At 38.9% G+C, this 22,575-nt stretch overlaps 2 protein-coding genes across 4 annotated transcripts in view; both read right to left on the bottom strand.

Moving 5' to 3' along the window:
• The window catches only part of stat5a (signal transducer and activator of transcription 5a), a 57,132-nt gene extending 52,250 nt beyond the window's left edge, over nucleotides 1-4,882 (bottom strand). Inside the window, exon 1 of one of the 2 annotated variants that reach the window (XM_044332276.1) lies at nucleotides 4,731-4,882. In XM_044332276.1, the coding sequence (XP_044188211.1) occupies nucleotides 4,731-4,768 (38 nt within the window). In that variant the 5' untranslated portion in view covers nucleotides 4,769-4,882. The remainder of the gene's footprint in view (nucleotides 1-4,730) is intronic. The other variant, XM_044332277.1, reaches the window with a different exon arrangement.
• Nucleotides 4,883-8,652: 3,770 nt separating this feature from the next.
• Nucleotides 8,653-21,761, bottom strand: stat3 (signal transducer and activator of transcription 3 (acute-phase response factor)). 2 transcript variants are annotated; one of them, XM_044332279.1, is made up of 24 exons: nucleotides 21,519-21,761; nucleotides 17,835-17,984; nucleotides 16,953-17,196; nucleotides 16,677-16,769; nucleotides 16,488-16,569; nucleotides 16,212-16,312; nucleotides 15,893-16,044; nucleotides 15,427-15,585; nucleotides 14,968-15,060; nucleotides 14,763-14,822; nucleotides 14,623-14,652; nucleotides 14,444-14,537; nucleotides 14,303-14,350; nucleotides 14,012-14,095; nucleotides 13,095-13,193; nucleotides 12,807-12,942; nucleotides 12,660-12,712; nucleotides 12,470-12,564; nucleotides 12,185-12,324; nucleotides 11,869-12,090; nucleotides 11,724-11,766; nucleotides 10,689-10,748; nucleotides 10,009-10,106; nucleotides 8,653-9,861 (listed from the first exon to the last, which is right to left on the bottom strand). In XM_044332279.1, the coding sequence occupies exons 2-24, from the start codon at nucleotides 17,960-17,962 to the stop codon at nucleotides 9,821-9,823; spliced, it is 2,355 nt and encodes a 784-aa protein (XP_044188214.1). In that variant the 5' UTR covers nucleotides 17,963-17,984; nucleotides 21,519-21,761; the 3' UTR covers nucleotides 8,653-9,820. The 2 variants fall into 2 exon arrangements, with proteins under 2 accessions (XP_044188214.1, XP_044188215.1); XM_044332280.1 differs by lacking the exon at nucleotides 10,689-10,748.
• Nucleotides 21,762-22,575: the final 814 nt, after the last annotated feature.

Raw genomic sequence — 22,575 nt, 5'->3', positions numbered from 1 at the left:
CACTGTAACTTTCCAACACGAAAATGACCCAAAAAAAGTCAGAGATCAATAACTCACCAAATGACAAATCCAAGATTCTACAGCACGTCATCCTTTTATTATTTAACAGTTGAACTCAGACACACATGCATCAACAGCCAAAGGGAGATTTGTATTTGTACAATGTTCATATTCCAGAGCTACAGTACTGGTCACTGAGCTACTCTTGGGGTATTTCTGGGGTTAAGATCCCAGCTGAAAGAGCACAGTGATGCTAGTTTTGGAGAGGGGTGGAAAACAACTCCTCTTTTCTAACTCAGATTCCCCAAACTGCTCTGGGGATTCTAAAAAAAGACAACTTGCCCGTCGCTCACAAGCAGGCTTTTGCTAAAATCCGAGCTACCGACCCTCAGCTGGGCGTGTGTGTTCCTACTGAAGCGTAACAACTTCAATCAAGGACAAGAGATAATGTTGGAGACTTGCAACATAAATTGCTATAATCTTAAGTGAGCTTTTAAATGCAGTTTTTGAATAAAACAAGATAGTGATACTCAGATTAGTCACATCAATGAACCTTATTCAACATTTTAAATCAAGTAAGCTTCTGATGAATGCAAAGTCGCATTAGTTCAAGTTCAAGTCAAGCCTGGTGCTGTGGTGCCACAGTAGAAAGTTGCAACAGGATTTTGCTCCTGTCTGTTTAGTCTTGCAGAGGTATTGTGTAAACATGAGAAAATGATTAATCCAGACCATGTATATCCATTCTGGGCTGACCTCTGTCCAATGTCTCCTTACACAATTTAAAATCACAGCGACAAAATAGGAAGCGCCCTTAACAACACTTATGGGAATTGAAGCGCATACTTTCGTCTCCTGATTTGTGACTTCCTTCATATGGCTCAGTGAAAACTCGCCTTTGAGCGCTCTTGCTATTATTGTTGTGTCACTGAGATAATAACCCAAGGCCTTATCATGCTTCTCAGTGTCTAGAAGGGTTGACTGTCATCCTCCTCCCACTTATTCACTGAACTGACTGCAGACGGGAAGAGAAGAGGAATTCAATTAAACAGAAAGAGAAGTAGAGAAAAAAAACGGATGACAGGAAAGACACTGACACGGGGGGGAGAGAGAAATTTCATAAAACTGCTGATAAAACCATGCAGAAGTAACTAGCTGATGGCAATCAAATTTGAGTCTTGTGTGGAGCAGGCAGTGATCATGGGTCAGGAGTGCATTCTGTAGATGCCAACAATCAGCAATGCTATTCGACAGATGGATCAGAGCACTCCTGGCCTAGACCAGGCTAAAAGCTCATGGTCACGTGACCAGTGGATTAGCGTTAGCCCAACTGAAAGGGGGAGGAGGTTAGGGTGCATGTCACCACATGCTTCCTGATCACTTCCCTTTGAATGTTTCCCTTTTTCTTTCATTTTGAAGCTCTCCTCATCCCCCTGTTTGTCTTTGATAGTTTATGTTACATTAGTCGAGTGGCTTTGATCATTTGCACCAAACTTTCACCAAAGAGCTGGATCACAAGCAAATAAAACTGTTGGTCTCCTTCCAGTTATCTCTTTCGTCAGTCCATCCTCTCCTCCTCTATTCAGACTGGCGAGAAGCCCCATGCTAAGCACAGTCATTAGTGCATAAATGATTCTGACACCTTTGACTCATAGCTCAGTCAGATCAAAACCACTCCTGTAATCAGCTTACTTCCAGCTACTCATCATGTCAATGCTGAGAAAATGCCTCCTGTAATGTGCTTCGCAACTAGCCCCCCCAACTTACAGTACTGAAATGTTCTCATCAGCTTTTTCAGGCTTGCTGGATGGACCCTATACTTGTCTGACAGCAGCGAGTGAAAGAGTAAGAAGCACTGACAAGCTTAAGGACATGCCATGCTGTGAGCACATGGCACAATTTGCTTGTAGGATAAAACATTGGGCTCCCCTATCTCCCCTGCCGCTACTCCTCCTGCATCTGGGTCTTTCTGTCAGGACACAGTGTGCTGCCAGCCAATTCATGCCTGGCCAGCATGCAATGTCCCCACGCCAACCCAAAACACCCTCGTTTTCACAGAAACCTGGGAAAACCCTCCCTTCTCGTGCACCATGCACAGCACTTACAGCACAAGTGACAGAGGGAGCATGCAGGGTGACATGGTGCTTGCCAACAGGGTTAAATGCTAAAAGGCTTTGACAATTATTTCCTGTAGATTACAGCTTGACTGAGATGTTTTATTGATTGTGAGAGAAGGCGCGCATAAATGACCAACAAAAGAGAAGATAAAAAGAGAACTGAAAAAGAGAAATTATTATTAAGGCTTGTCATTGTGACAAGAGCCAAATTAGGTTCTTGGGTCATAAACTAAGAAAGTGAAAGATCAGTCTATACAATGTCAAAAGATAAGCTAAAAATTCCTATTGCAACTTCCCAGAGTCCAAGGTGATGTCTTCTGATAGCTTCATTTGTTTGACAAACAGTCCAAAACGCAAAGGTATTCAATTCCCACAAATATTCATAAATGACCAATAGAATTAATTGATTTAATTTGTTTTTTTTATTATTATTATTAATCAGCTAATTTCAGGACTGCTGAAAACCCAGCCTGAAGCCAAACACAGGAAGGTGTCACCAAACTCACAATTCCTATTTCTGTGTTGAGGAGAAAGGACTCAAAGAGGCTCCTTTGAACTTTTTCACACAGCAGCCTCAAGGAGGGATGTTATCCCAGTGGGCAGTAGTCATTATCACAACATGTAATTCTCAATTACTAAGAGCAACAAGAGAAAGTCACTTCCAGCAAGAAATATAGCTAGCGTATCCAAAGGAAAACACACACACACACACACGCACACACACACAAGTCTTATCGGAGCAACTTAGCATTCACAGAGCAACATAATGACAAAGGATGCATAACGGGAGTTTGCAATCGCTGCAGGTGAGCTCATCTCTACACCCACAAATACACAAGGACACAAAGATACACGCACAATACACCGTATTCTTGGAAATGACACAGAAGCATCAAAGCGTTAGTGACATTTCAATTCTGTTTGTAAGCAAGCACAAACACCAGGGTCTTGATTCAGGAGTCAGGTGTTGCAGCTTTGACAGTTGGCTTTGTAATGACCTTTATGAACCATTATTTTCATGCTTTTTCAACTCGCCATTCTAGGCAATAATGCAAAGAAACAATTCATCCTGTTGTTTTACAGTAATATATATTTAGGACATTTAAAGTGAGACCTGTTCGGAATCACTAAATTTACTCCTGATCTGTCACCAATCAATCAAACCTTTCAAATTCATAATGAACATTTTTTTTAGGGCTAAAGTATTCAATATATCTTTTTGGAAATCTCCAGTATTGCCATATGGACTGCAACTGTATGTGGTACTCAGTGACCTTATTGTACTTTATAGTTGTTTTTAAATTGTATTTGTATGAAGTCATCCCTACATTCTTCTAATAGACATGCTTTTTCTAAGAAATATGTGTAACATTGCCTGGAATGTATATATTATTTCTATTTCTGGCATTTGTAACACACAGATCAGCAGTGTATAAAAATATTCAAGCAGTAAATTATATTGTAGCTGGTCCACATGACATTACTTCATAAACTGTGACGTAGTTTAAACAAAAGGCCTCAATGCCACAATTTTAGCAACTTTTATGAACTTATTGTGTGTTTGCATGTAAAGTATTTATCTGCAAAGTAACTATAGCAGTCAGATAAATGTCATGGAGTGCAAAGTACAAAATTTCTCTCTGAAATGAAAAAGTAAAAGTATAATATTCCCAGAAAAATGGAAATCCCCAACTGAAGTACCTGAAATTTTTACACTTGAGTACAATATTTGAGCAAAGGTAGAAAGAAGTAAGGTACTTTCCATTATCAGCAGGACATAAGCCTTGAACATGCTGCAGTACCAGAGAGTCTGTCACTGAACAAAAGCCCTCAGCAGGCTTTCACCTGTGACACTTTTGAAACATACCAATTACACTTTATTAGACTCCAGAGCGCAGTCTAACGCCTATTATTACGGCTCATTTCTGCTTGTCTTCATGGTCTTATTTCACCTCTTCTGAGACTTCATGCCTCATGTAGGTTAGATTGGATGTATGCAAGGCTGAAACAGAGGCTTACCGCTATACACAAACTTACACATATTGGACAGATGACAGTCAGTCCTTATATAGTTCCATAATAATAATAGCAGTGAGGACACCGTATCGCCACATGCCATAAAGCTCGCTTGACATTTGGCTGTTATAGACAACACAAGAGATTAAAAGTGCTAACAAATAACCTAAGAAAAGGTGACAGTAAACAGACAGGCAGCACAGACACGCTGTATAGCTACGTATTACTATAGAGACACTACAGGGACTCCTTCGTCTGCGCAGGGTGTCCTGCCTGTTGATTCACCCCCGTTGGGTTAATAAAACTACAAAGATATTTTAATTAAAAGTAACAGAGACAAAAAATCCAACACATATAGCCTGTGTCATGACATTAATCCGAACTAGTCTTGTATGTGCAGCGTCTAGAGGCGGAGGAGCGCTGCCGCACTCGCAGTTTGTTTACAAAGCGCTGTCAGAATATTTCTTTCGCAACGGGGACCGTCAGAGAGAAACGAGACGAGAACGTCCGTGTGCACACACACTCAGCACAAAACACCATTCAAACACATTTAAAAAAAAAAAAAAAAAAGGAGAGAGAAAAAAAAGTGGACACACTTACCTCTGTGGAGCGACTGTGGCGCTGCTGTCCTTTCTCATAAAATACAGGGAGAGGCTGCAGCGACGTGAGCAACCCCACAGCAGGAATCTCTCAGTCAGTCCGTCAGTCGTCTAGTTTCCAACTGTTCGCTTCACACTTCACTGCTCTCTCTCTCTCTCTCTCTCTCTCTCTCTCTCTCTCTCTCTCTCTCTCTCTCTCTCTCTCTCTCTCTCTCTGACAAACCGCCCACTTCCGGCGGTTCTCGCATGTCTGTGAAGAGCAACACAGTTTTTTTTGTTGTTGTTGTTGTTGTTGTTGATTTCTGTGCTAGTGATGATTGATTTGGGACTAATGCTGCATACAGTCTTTAAATAGATGAACTATTTCTGTAAGTTAACAGCAGAAAAAAAAACATTTATAACTTGTAATCTAGCCTACTGAAACTTCTTGTTTTATTTTATTTTATCTTATTTCATTGATTTCTGTGCACATTGTCTGGTAGTCTATGCTTAATGTCATATACACAATGTTTTGATTTTAAAACATTTTAAAAGACTATGTAGGCTATACTAAACATTGATAAATGCATTCATACAAAAGTAAAAATAAAGAAAAACAACAACAACATATAATAAAATAATAATAATGATAAAAATGTGGTACATAAATGAATAAATTACTAATAAATAAACACATGGGAGAGAGCGTTGAGTTGAATTGCTTTCATATTGCTGCGGGTCATTAAGCTCGGACTCACTTTTCTCTGACTTGCTGTGATCAAAGCTGTTCTCTGCTGCACATAGTTATGAGCAGATAGGTTGATTAGATTAAGTCTAATCTACTGTAGCCTTCAGTAAATCTTCAATCCAACTCCATGTCGTGCAGCATCGCTCCCAAATCTGTCTACCTTCCGCCATCTGGAGAATAGCGACACCTTCTGGTGCAAAACTGAGTTTAATTCAACTGTTGAACTTCAAATGTGTTCAAATAAATAAATAAATAAATATGCACGCAGATTCAGGCATGGACATAGGAAAAAGGTTTGTGTTTTTCAGTTGGGTTTTCCCATCACTGTACATAAGCTTTTATTAGATGGTTATGTGTTTTATTATGTAATTGATTTTGTATTAATTAGTTTATTTAATTGTCAAATCATTATCAGTTTGTTGGGTGAAAAAGGCACACACACATACACACATACACACACCCACACACACACCACACAGACACACACACACACAGACAGAGTGAGAGAGAGATAAATGAAATGGCAGAGAGCAAAGATAAACATGCCAAAATGAAATGTTTGCCTGAGACTCGTCCAGCAAAGAGAGTCACATACTGTATTCACTGCGTGAGACAAAACAAAACAAAAAGCAGAAAAATGTATCAGCCATTCATATATTTCATCTTGTTTTATTGTTTCTTTGTTACCTCACTGAACCTATACAGCCACACACGAGGATTATAGTAGGATTATTATAGTCCTCATTGACCTGATGAGTGGTGCTTTGTGCAGTGGTGGGGAAGTATTTTAATCCTTGACTTAAATAAAAGAACTGGAAAATACTCCGTTTACAAGTTTAAAACCCTGTAATCAATATTTTTGCTTAAGAAAATTAGCAATAAATGTGCATGAAAAGGTAAAAGTTTACATTTTGAGGTATGATGAGTGTTGGAAGACCTTTTAGCCCAAAGAGATATAAATAAATAGCTGATACACTGAAGAGTAGAGTGTTTTAGGTGATAGGCTACAGATATTCGTAATTCTGACAACTGCATCATATTGGGGAGTTTAAACTGTGACATGCTGTCATATTATGAGTGTATCATATGTTTTAAATGTAAAAAGGTTATCTGCAAAGTAACAAGTAAGCCGATAAGATAATAGTGGAGCGAAGAGGACAATACTCATGTTAAACCTGTGAAGTACATCGTTTGTGGAAATATATGTCATGCTATGTCTCATCTGTTGATGTCATGACTTTGTCACAAATGAACAAAGAGGTAAAAGTTCATTTTGGATGTTGTTGCTGACTGTAACTAAACCAAAAAGTCCCCCGTCTTGTTGCAGAAATTGATGACTTCATTTCATTTTACTACTTCCATGTCAAAAAGGAATCATTTATCAGCAGCCCCCCCCGCCCCCCCCCCCTCTCTCACACACACACATCCAACCAAGCCAGTCACCGCACTGTGCCCTGTTGAAGCTTCATCGATTCTCCAGATTAATTGGCTGCAGCCCAGAATTGAAGGGTGACAGTTGCTTCCTCAGACAGCTGAGTCAGCAGCTGCTGACAGTAATAGCTGTACATCTCCACACCCCCTCGTCTTCTCAAACCATTTCCTAGCACCCAGACGAACAAGGCACACGAGACCGAGAGTAAGCAAGCTCTGCAGAGCAAGGCAGAGACCCAGTGATGCAGAAACTGCTTCCTTCTGCCTCTGTTTGCTTAGCTGCTTTATTTCAGCTGTCACATACTCTCCAGAGGACCTGTGGGAATCCCAGCAGTCACATCAGTGCTGTTAGAGCTTAAGATGCAGTGGAGCTGCACACACACAAAAATGGAGTTTCCAGTCAGGAAAGTCCAGTAATCATGTGTTTAGAGATCTCTCATCAATGCTGTTTTTGTTGGACTCAAATTGAAAATAGGAAGTGTGATGTCAGTCCACTTCTTGTATGTAACATTCAAATCCCAGAAATGAGAGTTTTCCGGCCCCACTTACAATAGAATTGCTCATCATCACATCTGACACACTTTCAAACTCATAGGATCTTGTTTTCTTTTCTCATTATGTTTAAAATACCAATAAAAAAAGAACAATGAGTATGTTTGATCGCTGTTTCCACCAACAACAGTTAAAAATGGGACTTCTCCACTGAATTTATATTTAATCTTTGCACATGCAAGGACCCAACAAATTTCTTGTCAAATGCCTTATTTTCACAAGTTCAGTGCAAAAAAAAAAGTAGCATATATTATTATACTTTGAACTTTGCTTTGTTGTAAGTTTCATTTTACAGTGAATAGGTTGCGCAAGACCCACAGGAGCCCTAAATTCTGCATTCAGATAACATCTTTATCACTTGTTGATGTTGGTTTCTCATCTAAATTGGTGCCTTTCAGCACATTATTTCCCCTAAGAATGGTTTGCTCCAATAAAACATACCGTATTTTAACTCTGTTACACTATCTTTTGACAACAAAGTCCTCTAATGTCTGTTTGCTAGACTGAGATTGCTGGGCTCAACAACTTCAGCTTGTCACTTCTCATCCAGTTGAGCAGCAACAGTGTCCAGACTCTTGATCCATAAGCAGTAATTTCCACATCCAGCATTGTTTGATCTGGTATCTGCACCTAACATCTTAAACATGTTGCATATGCAGTGCCAAAGTATTCTATAAGGTTGTAAGAATGACTCAAGGTTAAAATACCAAGTGTAGGGGTTGGTTAGCATATCAACTAAAAAATCATTCATAATTAGGTGACTCATTTAAAAATCCAATATTTCAACACCGATTGCAACAATAATGCTCGAGCAATCATGACCCAGGTTACACATCACAGGGAGTCTTTTCTACTTCAGTTTGTTCCATCATGTTGAATCTTAATTTGCCCTTCATACTAGTGACCACAAACATGGAGTTAAGCAGACAGCTGTTTTTAACTGGCTGTGTTTAATAAGTTATGAATTATTGTCCCTGTCGGTGTTGCCAGTCTATTTGATATTCTGTTTGTTTGAGTCCACCAGTAATTTACATACAGTATCTTCCTGTTTACACAGTGCCATGGTGATATACATTATTTATTTGTATATAATGTGATGTTGCCATCGCATTACACAACTGCAAAAACCGTTTCTTAGTTGTCAGACGCTATTATGATGCTGGTACTGTATATTTTAATTGAATGTCAATAATTACACAGATTAATAATAGACTACTTTTAGTGCTAACTTGTTTTTATTGCCTTCTGTCAAATAATGAATACTTACAGCATATTTTACAGAAACCCTCTTTGCCATGACATCACAGAAGAGAATTTCATGGCATGGCAGGCAATGTGTGGTTTAACTAAACTGACGGGGTTTAATCAACAGTATGAAAGTTTAAAATTCAACTACTACACACCTTATTCTGTACACTCTGTTAGAGTGAAATATTCGTTCACATCCATGGTTATTTTCAATAACAAGTCAGTCCTAAATTAAACTGTCATGAAAATGATTTACATCACATTTCAGATCATATCAGGTAAATTCAGGCACAAGAAAAAAAGATTAAAACAGCGAATTTCAAAAGTAAGTGCAATGCATGTAATCACAAATTACAGTATTTAGGGGGGATTGACAAAAATATTTTAAGAGCACCACTTTAACAGGTTATCTCGTGATTGCTCACAATACTGTGATAAATTTTTTTTACCAGAGTTCTGTTGTCTATTCTTCTCTCTGCTTCATGTGTGGCTGTGAGTAAGAAATACTCCATTTTGTGTAAAAATAATAATAAATGAAACAGAAACCATTTAAAATGGGGAACACACAGGATATTACATTTGGCAGGGATTTAAAAATAACATATTGAAAAAGACCATTAAATGCATCGAAACCTGTCAAAGTACATTTTCAAAGCGGCATAGCTTATATAACAATTATTCTCTTTACATTTTTCTCATGCAAAGAAAAGCACAACACATAAATTTTTCAACAGTTTTAAAAGTCAATAACACAAAAATACAATGTTTTCAAAAAAATAAATTTTCAGATAATTAAATGTACTGTATGTAAAGACATCTATGAAGTACTGGATAAGAGTAAGATGCTGCTTGAAATACAATAAGTCAGTATCAACAGTAATAACAGTAATAATAACATAAAACTATAAGAAAGTCTAAAGGAGTGGCAAGTCTTTCTAAAATCAAAATCATTGAACTTTGTGTGTCTTGTAGGACCGAGGCATTTTACACAAGAACAGGGAAAAAAAGTACAAATGTACAGGGCAGACTGTGTGTACAGTGGCAGAGGGAAATCATCATCAAATCCTCTATCAGAACATAAAATTAAATCCAAACACAGTAATCTACGAAAGAAAGAAACTTGAAAAATCTCTTCACATAGGCGATGCTACATCCATGTCCAAAGTGAGTGATTCTGTGGAGGAAAATCCAAATCCAACCATTAATATTAGCTCAGGTTCTGCGGTGTACGCTTGTGTTCTTGTACTTGTATCTTTGAGAGGACCAAATTTGAGGAAGTACAAATACGTACGTATGGGTAGTATGTTTGAAATGGACTCACCCAAATGTCCTGGATTAGCTTCTGCTTCGTTGTGCATCAGGGAATCAAGGGTGCGAGGTGACATTGGGAACAGGTCACTGGTGTTTCCAGAGTTTGTTCTGTAAAAAAACAAAAAACACAATATGTTAAAAAAAAAAAAAAAGTATAATTACTCATTACAAACTGAAATAAACACACACACATCACACACACATCACACACACATTCCTGTCTGCGTCAGAAGAAGTACTTTTACTTTCAATGTCACTACTGTGACAACATCTTTGTCATCCCACTTGACCACAACTGATATCTTAACAGTCACCTATTAACTTGTTTACATCAGTGTTTGTCTTCATCAAACCGACCGCACATCTACCACAAGTAAAAACAAAAGGACTGCTGCATTGTTTAATACACACATCAGAGGTTAATGAGTAAAAAAGAAAATGATGACAAAAAATGTCTGGGAAACAAGAGTGTGACCTGAACCAAATGAAAAACTGATGAATGGCAGGCAGATGCTCTAGTATTAGAACGAGGAAAAGTGCCTGTGAGTTAGAAACAAAAACAGGAATTACGTAGGTGGGGGAACTGAACTGCACCAATGTCCTTGAAAAACCCCCCACCCCATCAAACACACAGACAAAGTGACAAGATGCACACACAGCCCTACATGCCACCTCCCCCCGAGCGCCTACCCTGGGAATCCGTTCCCAAGCAGCTCACTGTCCGGCAAGTCCATGAACACGGAGGGACACCTACGGAGACAGGTCAGGATCTCACTGAGCAAACCTCACAACGCACCAGCACGCCATTAAACCCACTACCAACCAAAGCACACATGGCTGACTGGCCTGTGCGTACACCCCTTATGATCTCAGTCGACCTCTCCCTATCAAACTCACCTGCAGCTGATCCTCCTCTTTCTCATTTATTATTGATTAGTCCAGATATCCAATACAAATACAGTTGAAGATGCCCTTCAGGTAATATATGGCGTTAAGAAAAGCTACATGAACTCAGAGTCCATACTAACTCATATATTCTTTACATTTCTAAATTAAATATTAATTTTGCAAACATAATATTCTGCATACAATCAGCGTTGAGGTTGCTGCTTTGTTGCTATATTGATTTTTATTGTAATATTGGACTTTTTCATATTAGCAGCAAAATGTTTTATGTGTCTGATCACACATGAACAGCTCTAAATTTTGGTGTAACTTCAACTAAAAACACACCGTTTGGAGTTTAAATGCTTAAGCAACATTTGGTGGTAGCGAGAGCCGCAACAATACACAACCTCCTTGTTATATAGATTAAGAGTAGATGTATCATCTTGAGTAGGTTGGTTTTCCGGCTGGATGCTGAGAATAGATGATGAGACATGAACTGCAGTCTGTCTAAATTGACTACAGATTTACATATATCTTGGTAAAGAATACTTAGTCTGAAGAGGCTCATGGGTCCTAAGACAACAATAATAACTCACTGTCAGACTGAAATCGGTTTGTTCTCCTTTTTTTGACTATTTGGCAACACTTGTCTCACACCAAAAAAAAAACTTAAAAAGGAAGTATAGATTTTGAGAACAGAGAGAATCTTCTGTCTTAATAAAAGACAACATGCCAGTGAGTCATAAAAGCTAACATAAGTCAATGTCTGGCGATGGTGGCAAGAGATCTCCATGTATATATTGATAACTGAAAGATCAGGAAATAATAGATACTTACGGGGTAACGCAGATGAACTTTGTCTTTAAGTATGGCTGAATAGCTGTTGAGGGGAAAAAAAAAAGTTTTATCAAAAAAAAAATGCTGACAATAAAGACTCTATTGTTCTGTTAATCTGCATCTATACCAGGAACAAGTGACTTACTGCTCGTAGAGTCTCCTCCCATCTCAGGTTCAGGAGCTGCTTCTGGTCTGCAGTATTTTCCAAAAGCTTCCTCTTTGGGGATCTCGGGGTAGAGGTAGACGAGCGGTGAAACCAGGATATTGGTGGCATCCATAATCTTGTAGCCCATGATGATGTCGGCAAAAGACATACTATTGAGCTGCTGCTTGGTGTAAGGCTCCACTGACTGGATCTGGGTCTTTCCTATAAACACCACAAGGTAGCTCAGTGTCAAAAAAAGAAAATAGATCCTGAAAATTGTTATCAGATACTAAAAAGGAGACCCTTAAATACATACCACTTATGTCTTTCTCTACCCATGTAAATGTAATGCCTCCTTCCTTGCTGCTCTCACTGAAGCGCAGCAGAAAAGTGCCGGGAGGTTTTGGACTAAGAATGGCCCTCTCCCTCTCCTTACTGATAAAGCCCATGATATACCTGAAGAGAGGAAAGGAAAGTCAGATAAATACATTTCAAATGTTTAAGTCAGGATTACCGAGCTTCTAGTTTTATATCCACTCTTGACCAGACAGTTCCAGTGACCACTCAAATACTTGACTGTAAACAAAGGGTGGCGTCTCACCCTTCGTTCCACAATGCCAGGATATACTTCTTCACCAGGTCAATAATGTTGTCCAGCCACACCCAGAAGGAGAAACCTTTGCCAGCCATGTTTTCCTGCAAAGAGGAAGGAACAAATAAACTCACACCGAAGCAACAGAATGGCATAAGATGGGTTGAACCATATGTGGTTGGTACAATAGGTGACGTACTTTACAGAACTTGGCCCAGGTGATCTGACAGCCAGAGTAGTTGACACAAGGCCCTAGGTGGACAATTAAAGAATGATATCACACATTAGTATACGACACAATGGCTGGTTAAAAGCTGTTGGACACTTGAGAGGCATTTCACCTCACCTAGTAATTTCTCAGCCAGTGTGGTGAGCTGTTCAATGGTCAGGCCTCTCTTGGTGGTGGAGGAGAACTGCCAGCTTAGCACCTCAGCCACTTGGTCCCACGTCCCCACTGGTGGCTTGGTGAAGAAGTTCACATTCTGTACAAAGACACACAGACACCCAACATATTTTAAAACATCTAATTTTGCCACAACAAACAGAACTACAATTGTAATGTGTAAAACATTCTCCCCATTGTGAGTGAAGTCAGCAGAGTTCAGCCCCGTTCCACCAGAGGGTGCTGTCTCACCTTTGGGTGGTTAGTGAGCATGTTGTACCACAGGATGGAAGCCCAGGCATTGGGCATCTGGCAGATGTTTGAAATGACTACCACAGGCAGTGAATGAGTCTGCGAAAACAGAGGGGAAATCAGTAACAATATGGTTTATTGTATCTTCTTCTCTTAAAAAGTGTTTGTTATTCCTTGCCGACATTTACACTTGTATATTGATGCAAAAATGTTCTGCTTCCTCTATGTCTGTCTATGTTTCAGTATGTTTTCTTGCAATATTACTTCTACAGGACATCCTCTCATTACTTCTGCTCTGTTCTTAACACAAGATGAAGTTGAAGTAAGGGTTGTCGTGTCTTCAGCTACCCATGCAGACATCACACCCGATCAGAATTTAAAGTATGACATAGTTAACTCACAAATGAACTGATAATAATATAATATAATAATAAAAATATGACTAAGCAGCAGAATAACCACTCTGTAGATATACACACCCCTGAAATAGAAAAGGTTAGCCAGTCAACAGTGGGAATATTGTATCTTTTGACTATTAATGCAAGCTAACTTGTCTTTTAGCCTGCCCTCACAACAAGTAAATACCATAAATCTGAGGGAGGTCTTTGTTTTGCCATAAAGAGAAAAGTCATTCTGTCACAGACACCAGATGCTGCTCTGAGATTGACGGAGCTTGTTGTGTTTTGACTACAGGTCACACACTTGTGAATGGAACATAAGAGGTTTGAGGGACGCCCACGGAGGATTGGGGAAAGTTGTAAAAATCAAACTTGGTTTGTCTTTAAGTAACATCCTATTTAGAAGCAGGGGAGGTGACAGTCTCTGGAGGTGGAGGATTTTATTAATGACTAATTTGTCTGGTGACTTACGTCGTTACTTACACCTCCAAGTTCAAGACACAGAGACGTGGTACTGACCTCCAGATCGATCTTCAAGCCTTGGTGATAGACTTCTGTCTCAAAAGTGATAAGATGGAGCTCTTCTGTGACAATCAGAGAGGCCTAAACAGAGCAGATTATTCAAAAATCAAATTTCACACACTGATTATGTAAATCAGGGGTCAAGAAATCTTTCTTGAAGTAGTTAAACCAAAACCTATCATTCTTACACATATAATACAGCTATCTCCAACAAGCAATTTGAGCAATGATTTACATTTACCGCCATTTACTATGACTATTCCACCAAGCAATAGAAATAGTACTTACATCACTATTGGTCCGGCCACCATTGCCACACCTCTGTTCTCTCAGGGTCTGTAACAAACAGGAAGTCAGTACTCTGTATCAGGCTTTTATCAGAGAACCTCATCACTGTCTAGCACTTAGTGTTTCAGCTCGATAACTCACCAAGTGTTTAAACTCTGCTGACAGGCTACCATTGTTTGACTCCTCCATATTCATAACTTTTGTGTTGGTGCCAAGGATGTTAAACTTTCGTGACCTAAGAAATTGAAGGCAGAAAGTGAGACGCTGTTCTAAAATAGTGTACAGTACATGCTCGGGCTTGAAAAAAAACTGAAGTTTACCCTCGAATTGCAGCGACATCCCCAGATTCCCTGAAAAATACACAGTTGAAATCAGTAAATCAGTATTTTCCTCTAAGGTTTTCAGTCAAACACATGTGATGACTTACTGTTTAACGTTAGAACAACAAAAAAAAACTCACTTGTCAATGCAAACTTTAATTTTCAGCTGGTAATTGAGTTCAGGAAATTTCACCAGTAGCCTGGAAAAGTAAGAATAAAAATATTCTCTGTAAAAAACTAATTAGGATACACAATGATGTAACTCTTGCACCCTCCATCACAAAAAAGGTATGAAATTACACATGTTGTTTCTGTTCAGTTCAGTGTTAAAAGCCAGCATCTTACCTGACTTTGTTTGTGAACTGCACTCCTGTTTTGATGACCAGAGGTCTGTCTGGATGCATGGGCATACAAGGCTGTCTTTCAACCACAAAAGCACTAGAAGAAAGAGTGGATAGAGTGGATCGTATCTCAGAAAAGATTTCCAGCAACAATTCTAATAAGGTGGTGAGAATCTTATGTCAAAGGTTTCACTTACAAATGATTCAGAGCTTTCAATTGCATGTTACTATTTTCATTCAGTAAATGGAGTTGGCTCTGATGTCATCGCGTGACCAAAGCGTGAACTTTACATCAGAGTCAATTCCATTTACAGAATGAAGACCATGATATGCTGTTGAAAGCTTTGGATTATTAGTGCATGGAACTTTGAGATTACATTTTCTTCACCATTGATTGTTCCCAAAGGTCAAGAATGAACATCCATGCAGCTCATAATAACACTAGATTCATCCTATGCAGTACCTCTTCATGAGGTTTCTGAACAAGTCCACGATCTTCTCCTCAAGGGCAGGCCGGTGCTGGATGATGGGGTCTCCTTTGTAAGACACCTTCTGTTGAAGCTCCTCCAGCTTCTTGATCTGCTGACGAATCTGGAGCTGGGACTCAGCCAAGGATGTGATCCTGGATAGAAAATAATATCCAGTTCCAGTCAAACATTGTACAAGATAAATCATGCTTATAGTTGACCAAAAGAGACCGAGTGCAGAGTCAGTGCAAGAGCCAAAATATTCTATTTTTGGAATAAAAAACAACCATGAATACTTTGCTAGACACTTAAATCATAATCACACTTTTTATTATGACTCTTGTTGATTTTAGGACGAAAACTTTCCTGCGCTTTTTACAGTTTGTAGCAACATCTTGACCATATGTGGTCAACAGATATTATTGAATAAACTGTGTAATAAACTTAAAATTCCCTTGTTACCATGTTTCCAGCCGGTCCAGGCAGATGTTAGGCGGACCTCCAATACAGGCGATTTGTTGTCTTCGCTTCCAGTCTGCCAGTTCTTCATCTGTCAGGTTCTTCTGTACATAATCCATGGCAGTCAGCAAGCCTCCCATCTCTGTCACAATTTGCTACAAGACAACCAGCAAAGCATACATTAAGTAGAAGTAAATATGATTGACATGCCTGGTATTTTTACTTCTGCACACTGTGCTATTGTTTTTATCGAAGTTTAAAAAATTATTATCCGTAAATCCCTCTGCCGTTGCAAAGATGATAGTCAGGTGTAGACACCCACCCTCCTGAGCTGATCCAGGGCGCTGAGCATCTGCTCCAGCTGAGCCATCTTCTGTCTGGTAGCAGCTGCTTGACTATTCCCATTTAGGTCCTGGGACAACTCTGGAAAGAGAGTGGCCATGTCATAGGTCAGCTAACAAATTGGATGCATTTAATATATACCAGAAGGTTGATTTTAAAAAAAATCATAAATGTTTATCTGAGACTGAGTTAAAAATGTTCCCAACATCAATATTACTGCTAAAGCTAAAAAAAAAAAATGTTAATTAAAATATACCTCCTTGGCTTTTCAATGTCTTGTAATTGAAATCAAAGTCATCTTGCAAGTTCTCAAGCATTTTCATCTTCTGTTCCATATCCTGTAGAAAAGCAGATGATAATATGTCAAGATAGACAACTTACATCAAGGTACGGTAGTGTTCATTATTCTTGGTGCCGCACATTCAGATACTAAATTAAGACTAACCTGCACTCGCTTCCTGATGTCTTGAAGGTTGTGCTCCAGGATCTGCTGTTTCTCTGTCACCACAGTGCCAGTGGGATGGGCTGCCTGGCCATCCTGATAAAGAACAAAAGATACAGTATACTAAGATAAAGAGTACTAACACATACCTGTTAATGACCTGATTACCGATGTGTATATGATTTGCTTTAAAAAGGTGTACTACATCACAATTCATAAACTGAAACTCTTTAAAATTTAATGTAAAGCCTGGAACTAGATTGTTATAGCATTCTGTACCTGTGCAGCAGAGGTGGCAGTCTGCAGCAGCCTTTGTTCCTCCCACAAGCAGCGGGCAACAATGCGGGCAATATCCATCGGTTTCTCCAAGTACTTGCTCTGAAGATGCTGTTTGATCCTGCGCAGGTTATGCTGGTAGAGTACATTGTTCTCCTGTAGGAAACGGCTATACTGCTGGTCTATCTCTCCCAAGAGGTTGTGGAAAACCAGTGTGGCGTGAGATTCCTTATTGGCAGCGTAAGCCCTTGTAAAGGAAAGGATAAAGTAATCAGGTTATGATGATTTATATTTCCTTTTAAGAGTCGGTAAAAGCTCAACTCTCGGCACTTCACATCCAGTGACATTCAAAAAAATTCTGTACCCTGCATGAGAGAGACTACTCGGGGGTAAAAAGCATTTTGCTGGATGCCAAATGTTGTTGCTATCTGCAATAAATTAATCACTTGTTACTTGGCCTATGGCCTCACTGAGGCAACAAATTTCAGTCACACCTTTTGGGCATTTTGTGAGATAGATAAATAACTAACTAACTGACTGGACATTTGCAAACATAACCTCTTTAGTTTATTTTTTTAATTTGGCCTTTTACAAAAAAGAAAAAACACTCAACACAGCATTGTTCAGGTGCAGTGTGATACAAGATATGCATGAGATCCCTGTAATGGTATCATGAGGGAAGAAGAAAGCATAATAAGGAAGGTAGGGACAATATGCTAAAACACAATAGCTTTCTGCAAAGTAAATTATTAGCAAGTCATGGTGAGTGGCTCACTGCCAGCCTGAAGGGAATGGAGGATAAAAGCAATGTAATGGTTTATGTTAGAAAACAGGAGCAACAATTGTGCTTTCAGAGCAGAGCCCAGGAATTTAATTATTTCTCACCAGTCCTGGCTCTCAATCCAGGGGGCAAGGAACTGTCGTAGCTCCATGGGGAAGCTGTCACTGTACAGATGGTAGAGTTGCTCCAGATACCTGGTCTCCAGCTGCTGTAACTGGTTCCACTGGGCCATCCTGACATACACCTCCTAAAACCTACATAAAAAAAGTGAAAAGCACAGACTGATAATGAGCAACAACACTGTAACACTGCCTAAACAGAGTAACTCTCACACTCACAAAAGGGAAATGGCTAAATGTTAGATTTTTTCTCTGAAAATGATGACAGGCTCTTATGAGGCTTCCTATTAAGCAGAGTTACTTCCTGTTCAGCGGAACACTACGCCTCCCACAAGAGATATAGACGACATAAACAGCTGTCAACTCTCTAAGCGAGCAGGAGTTAAAGATCTTAGGTTGAGGTCTTGCCCTATATTTGTTTGATTGAAACGATGACTAACACAATTCCTTTTCTTTGTTCTTGAAAAGATCCTGGTAGGTATGGGTTTGAAACAAGAGAAACATATTCCCCCCAAACATACTTTAAGACTCGGTTGTTATCATTTTCTGAGGAGCCAAATCCAACTTGTCCAATATACTCCTATTAATCCTCACTCAGCTGCTTGCATGGAACACTGTTATCCATCAGATCCACATGGCAGATTCTGTTAGTCCTCTCATCTTACCAATACCAGACTACGCTGTCCCCCAGAGGGCTCTTGACTGTACACTAACAATAACCAGACACTCTTGACAATCCAGCAGAATGCTTCACCTTCAGCATCCATTTTAAAAAGACTGACCAAGTAAATAATTTCGACTGAAGCCTGTATTTAAGCCTCTTGCATAACATTTTAATAGTGTTGCATTATCAACCAAAGTCTGACGTAGTTAGTTGTACAGTGACATGATATTACACAATACTGTGCTGTGCAGTAAACAGTGAAGAATTTAGATGCAAGAAGAGACATTTATCAAAGCTCCGATCCTTGGTAAATGATGATTCAAACACTTTCTCAACAAGAAACTAGACTTTGCTTTCTGTTTCTAAGAGTGAATATATTGTTCTTGCTAACACAAAGCACAAATATCAAATATACTGCTGTTTCCACACACTTTTCAAAATGTTAAGACCTAAATTTGCATTCTACATCTGTCCATGTTTCTGCATCACTCACATTGTACTCATTACCACCTCCTTATTGATTAGTTTGCACTTGATGTTTTGTATATCCCCATAAATTAAGAGAATCCTATTAGAGCTATCCGCTATTAGATACTCCTCTCACTATAATGCAATTCAATACAACACCACCACTAACCACAGCCTTGATAACTATCATAAAGTTAATCAAGTCTTATTCACCACAATGTCAACAAAACTGAAAAAGCTTTACAAAAATAGCATTTATTGCAAAGTTTTAGTCTGCTTTCCATCACAGCAGACATTCTGAAAATGTATATGTTTAAAAAGCACATGTGTAACTTATAACTTTAATGATGATTTCACTAATTTAGGTGGGCCAGTAAGCAATCCCAGCAAACCAGTATGCGTTATCCCAGGGCCCTGTGACAATCACAAGTACCATGTCGATTAATGTCATTAGTGGCATCTGTTGCATTAGTGGCAACTTTAAATGTCCACTGTGAGAACAGTCTATTGTAGTAGACTGTACAAGATTGTAAAGGTGTACCCCATCAACTGGTAACTCAGTATAAGGTCCCATCTCATCTATTAATTGATTTAGGGTAATCTGAAACATCGATATGTCTGCTAAGTTTCATTTGAATCATGTCAGTATCCAGAAGCAAACCAGAACAATTTGGTTAAAACAATTATTCTCAGGGACATCGCAAGGCACATAACTCAAACGTGACAGTTTTCATATGACAAACCTTCCTCTTTCACTGACTTGTGAAAAAGGTGCGTCTGCATGGTGTGTATTTCTGGGCATGTGAAAACCCTAAGAGAACAACACTAAATAGCAGCTGAGTCATCACCGAAACTGTGAGAACACATTTCATTTATTCATCATCTGAATAAGGGTCTTCTACTTTCTATTGCAGGTAAATTTTGGATTTCTGTTTCGCTTACTAAAACTTAGAAGAGCATCCATATTTAGAGCCAATGCCTCAACTTGGTATTCATTTTCCTTTCTCAGGTAAACCCAGTCCAGAAAAGGAAAATGAAGGCCAAAAGGCTCATTAAGTTCAATTTTCAAACCTCATTAGTTTGTAATTTCATACAATCCCCAATCCAATAAATTCAATCCAATAAGCTCACCACCTGTGTCAAATGGCTGGACTTCTCCGACATATGGCACAGAGCTTCTGTGAGAATTATGCATGATTATCAAGGACTTGAGTGTGCAAAGTCACAGAAATCTATTTTAAATCATGTTTGGCATTGAGTTGAACTATCTAACAAGTTCATTTAGATGGTAAGCTCATGCATTCATGGGATCCACAAAGTCTAAACCAAATTGGCTGATGGTCAAAGAACTTTTCAAATTTTGTCTGAGTCACACACACATTATAAATTGATAGCCTTGAGAGCCCCTTGGAAGATGCTCAGATTTCACAAATATTGATCAAAGTGCATTTGCCTAAACAGGACATCTTTTACATCATCGTCTGCAAGCAGTCCTTGTCAATATAATTAAATATGCCAGACCAGCCAGACGTGTGCTGTTTGCCCAGTTTCCAAAGCTCGGCAGGCATGCGGCTCTAAAAGAAGAGCACAATGTGATTCCTTAAATCATGTAACCAGGAAGTTCTTCCTTAGACTAACAAAGAAAGCAGTAGTCCTACCAAGTTTCATTTTTATGGTTCCTGTTAACACAGATGATAAGAAAAAAAGTACCTGAGTGTATGTTGGTAAGCAAAGTAATATATGTATGTATCATGACAATCATGCTTTGAACATGAATACAGTGATCACAGCCAATAGTGTATCAGCCCATCTGATACACCATATTACTATTATTCCACAGCTCGGTCCTGGTTGCATTTAAGATGTTTTTTTTTTTTTTTTTTTTTAATAACAAACTCTGCCATACATCTCAAAAATACAATTCTATGAAGGTTTGGACTGATCATCTCAAAAATATATTTCTTTTCTTTAATAATAATAATATCTATAATCTATTAAATTCGTGAAATTGGAGGTTTAAATCCCAGTGCCAGGTGTAAGATATGTTGGCCTGCAGCTGGGATGGAGATGGGCGTGACAAATGAAGGCAAACACAAAACAATAACCTGGATTTCACTGCGTCCAAATAAATTATCCCAGTGAAAATTTGAGCTCCTGCTCAGGTCCTGTTTGCTCGACAGATTGAACATTATTAAACTAAACAATTAAATCACAAGCGCAATATAAAAAAATAACTAACAAGATCGCTATCAATCCCATAGGATGAAGAAAAACTGAAAAGCGAGAGTTAAACAGTAATATCACTTTAATAACTTATGTAACACCGTGGACACGGAATGCTTCCTCCATCATAAATAACTTACAGCCTAATGGCAATTCTGCAAACACACAGTTTACTAACGTTATGGACAATATAGCGAGGCATGCTTTAATACGCTCTGTTGTTATATGATAATTAAAACAACCTTCAATCTCAGTTCTAAGAAAAATGTTAAACAAATGCCAAAAGCAGAGGTCGCTATAACTTAGTTGCTTACCTGTCTCGTTTTGAATCTCACTCCTTTGGAAAGTTTCTCCGTACAGTATTTTAACCCTCTCCAATACAAAACTGACAATAATAGTCACTAGCAACTTTGCTAAAAAAAACTGACACACAAAAGCGAAGGAAAATACACTAGAATAGGTCGCAGGTTTGTATCTTGTCACACGGGGAACACTTCTTCGACGTATGTGCAAACCTTGTCACCCTACCCATCCCCTACATTGCAGTTTTTCCAGCCAGACAAACCCCATGAGCTACTTTACTGACACCTCTAACAGCCAATACTAGTCGGTATTCATACTACAGCCAATCATAAAGCAGCATATTAGCAGAGAAGGCGGGACTTCACAGCGAGGTTGGTTGAGAACGTCGTGTTTACTGCTGTCGCAACCGCGCTGTTCCTCGCTGTAAACCCTCCCCGCGGAAAGTCCGCAGAGAAGGCCCGTGAGCCCGTTAGCTGCGGAGGGCGGGGGTGCACTTCGACGGAACAGCCAGCCTGGAAGTCATCTGAGTTACTGGCAGTGCTGACGTCATCAAGAGTTTAATAACACCAGGGCTGTTCATTATTGAACTCTCTCCTGATCATAATTCAATAGTGGTGGATGAATGTTTTTACCTTAGCTTAATGGAATACACTTTATTACAAGTAAAAGTGCTGCATTCAAAATGCTAAGTGAAGGTAGTAATACTAATATTAACAGGTATTGGTAGTTAAATGTACTTACTTAAAAGAATCAAAAGTAAAAGTACTCAATGTGCAAAATGGTTCCATTTAGAGTGTTATATAGATAGATAGATAGATAGATAAATAGATAGATAGATAGATAGATAGATAGATAGATAGCCATATTATTATTATTATTGAAATGTTAATACTGATTCATTGACATGTACATGTCCAGGTAGATATTTCATGAAATATTTTGTGTATAAAATATGGATCTGAAAAGAAACTATTGCTGTGAAATAAATGTAGCGAAGAAAAAAGGTACACTATTACCCTGTAGAGGAGTGGTGCTACAAAGTAGCATAAAATTGAAATACTTAAACTA

This window comes from Thunnus albacares, chromosome 17 (assembly GCF_914725855.1).
Source record: "Thunnus albacares chromosome 17, fThuAlb1.1, whole genome shotgun sequence".
Taxonomy (NCBI): domain Eukaryota; kingdom Metazoa; phylum Chordata; class Actinopteri; order Scombriformes; family Scombridae; genus Thunnus; species Thunnus albacares.
This window is presented reverse-complemented; position numbering and strand designations above follow the sequence as displayed.

Excerpts from the sequence above, each read along its gene's own strand:
- stat3 (XM_044332279.1), bottom strand. The coding sequence starts at position 17,962 with ATGGCCCAGTGGAACCAGTTACAGCAGCTGGAGACCAGGTATCTGGAG. Across the intron at positions 13,194-14,011 it reads GCTTGAAGATCGATCTGGAG|ACTCATTCACTGCCTGTGGT; the intron begins GTCAGTACCACG and ends CTGTTTTCGCAG. Across the intron at positions 9,862-10,008 it reads AGCTAATCCAGGACATTTGG|AATCACTCACTTTGGACATG; the intron begins GTGAGTCCATTT and ends TTTCCTCCACAG.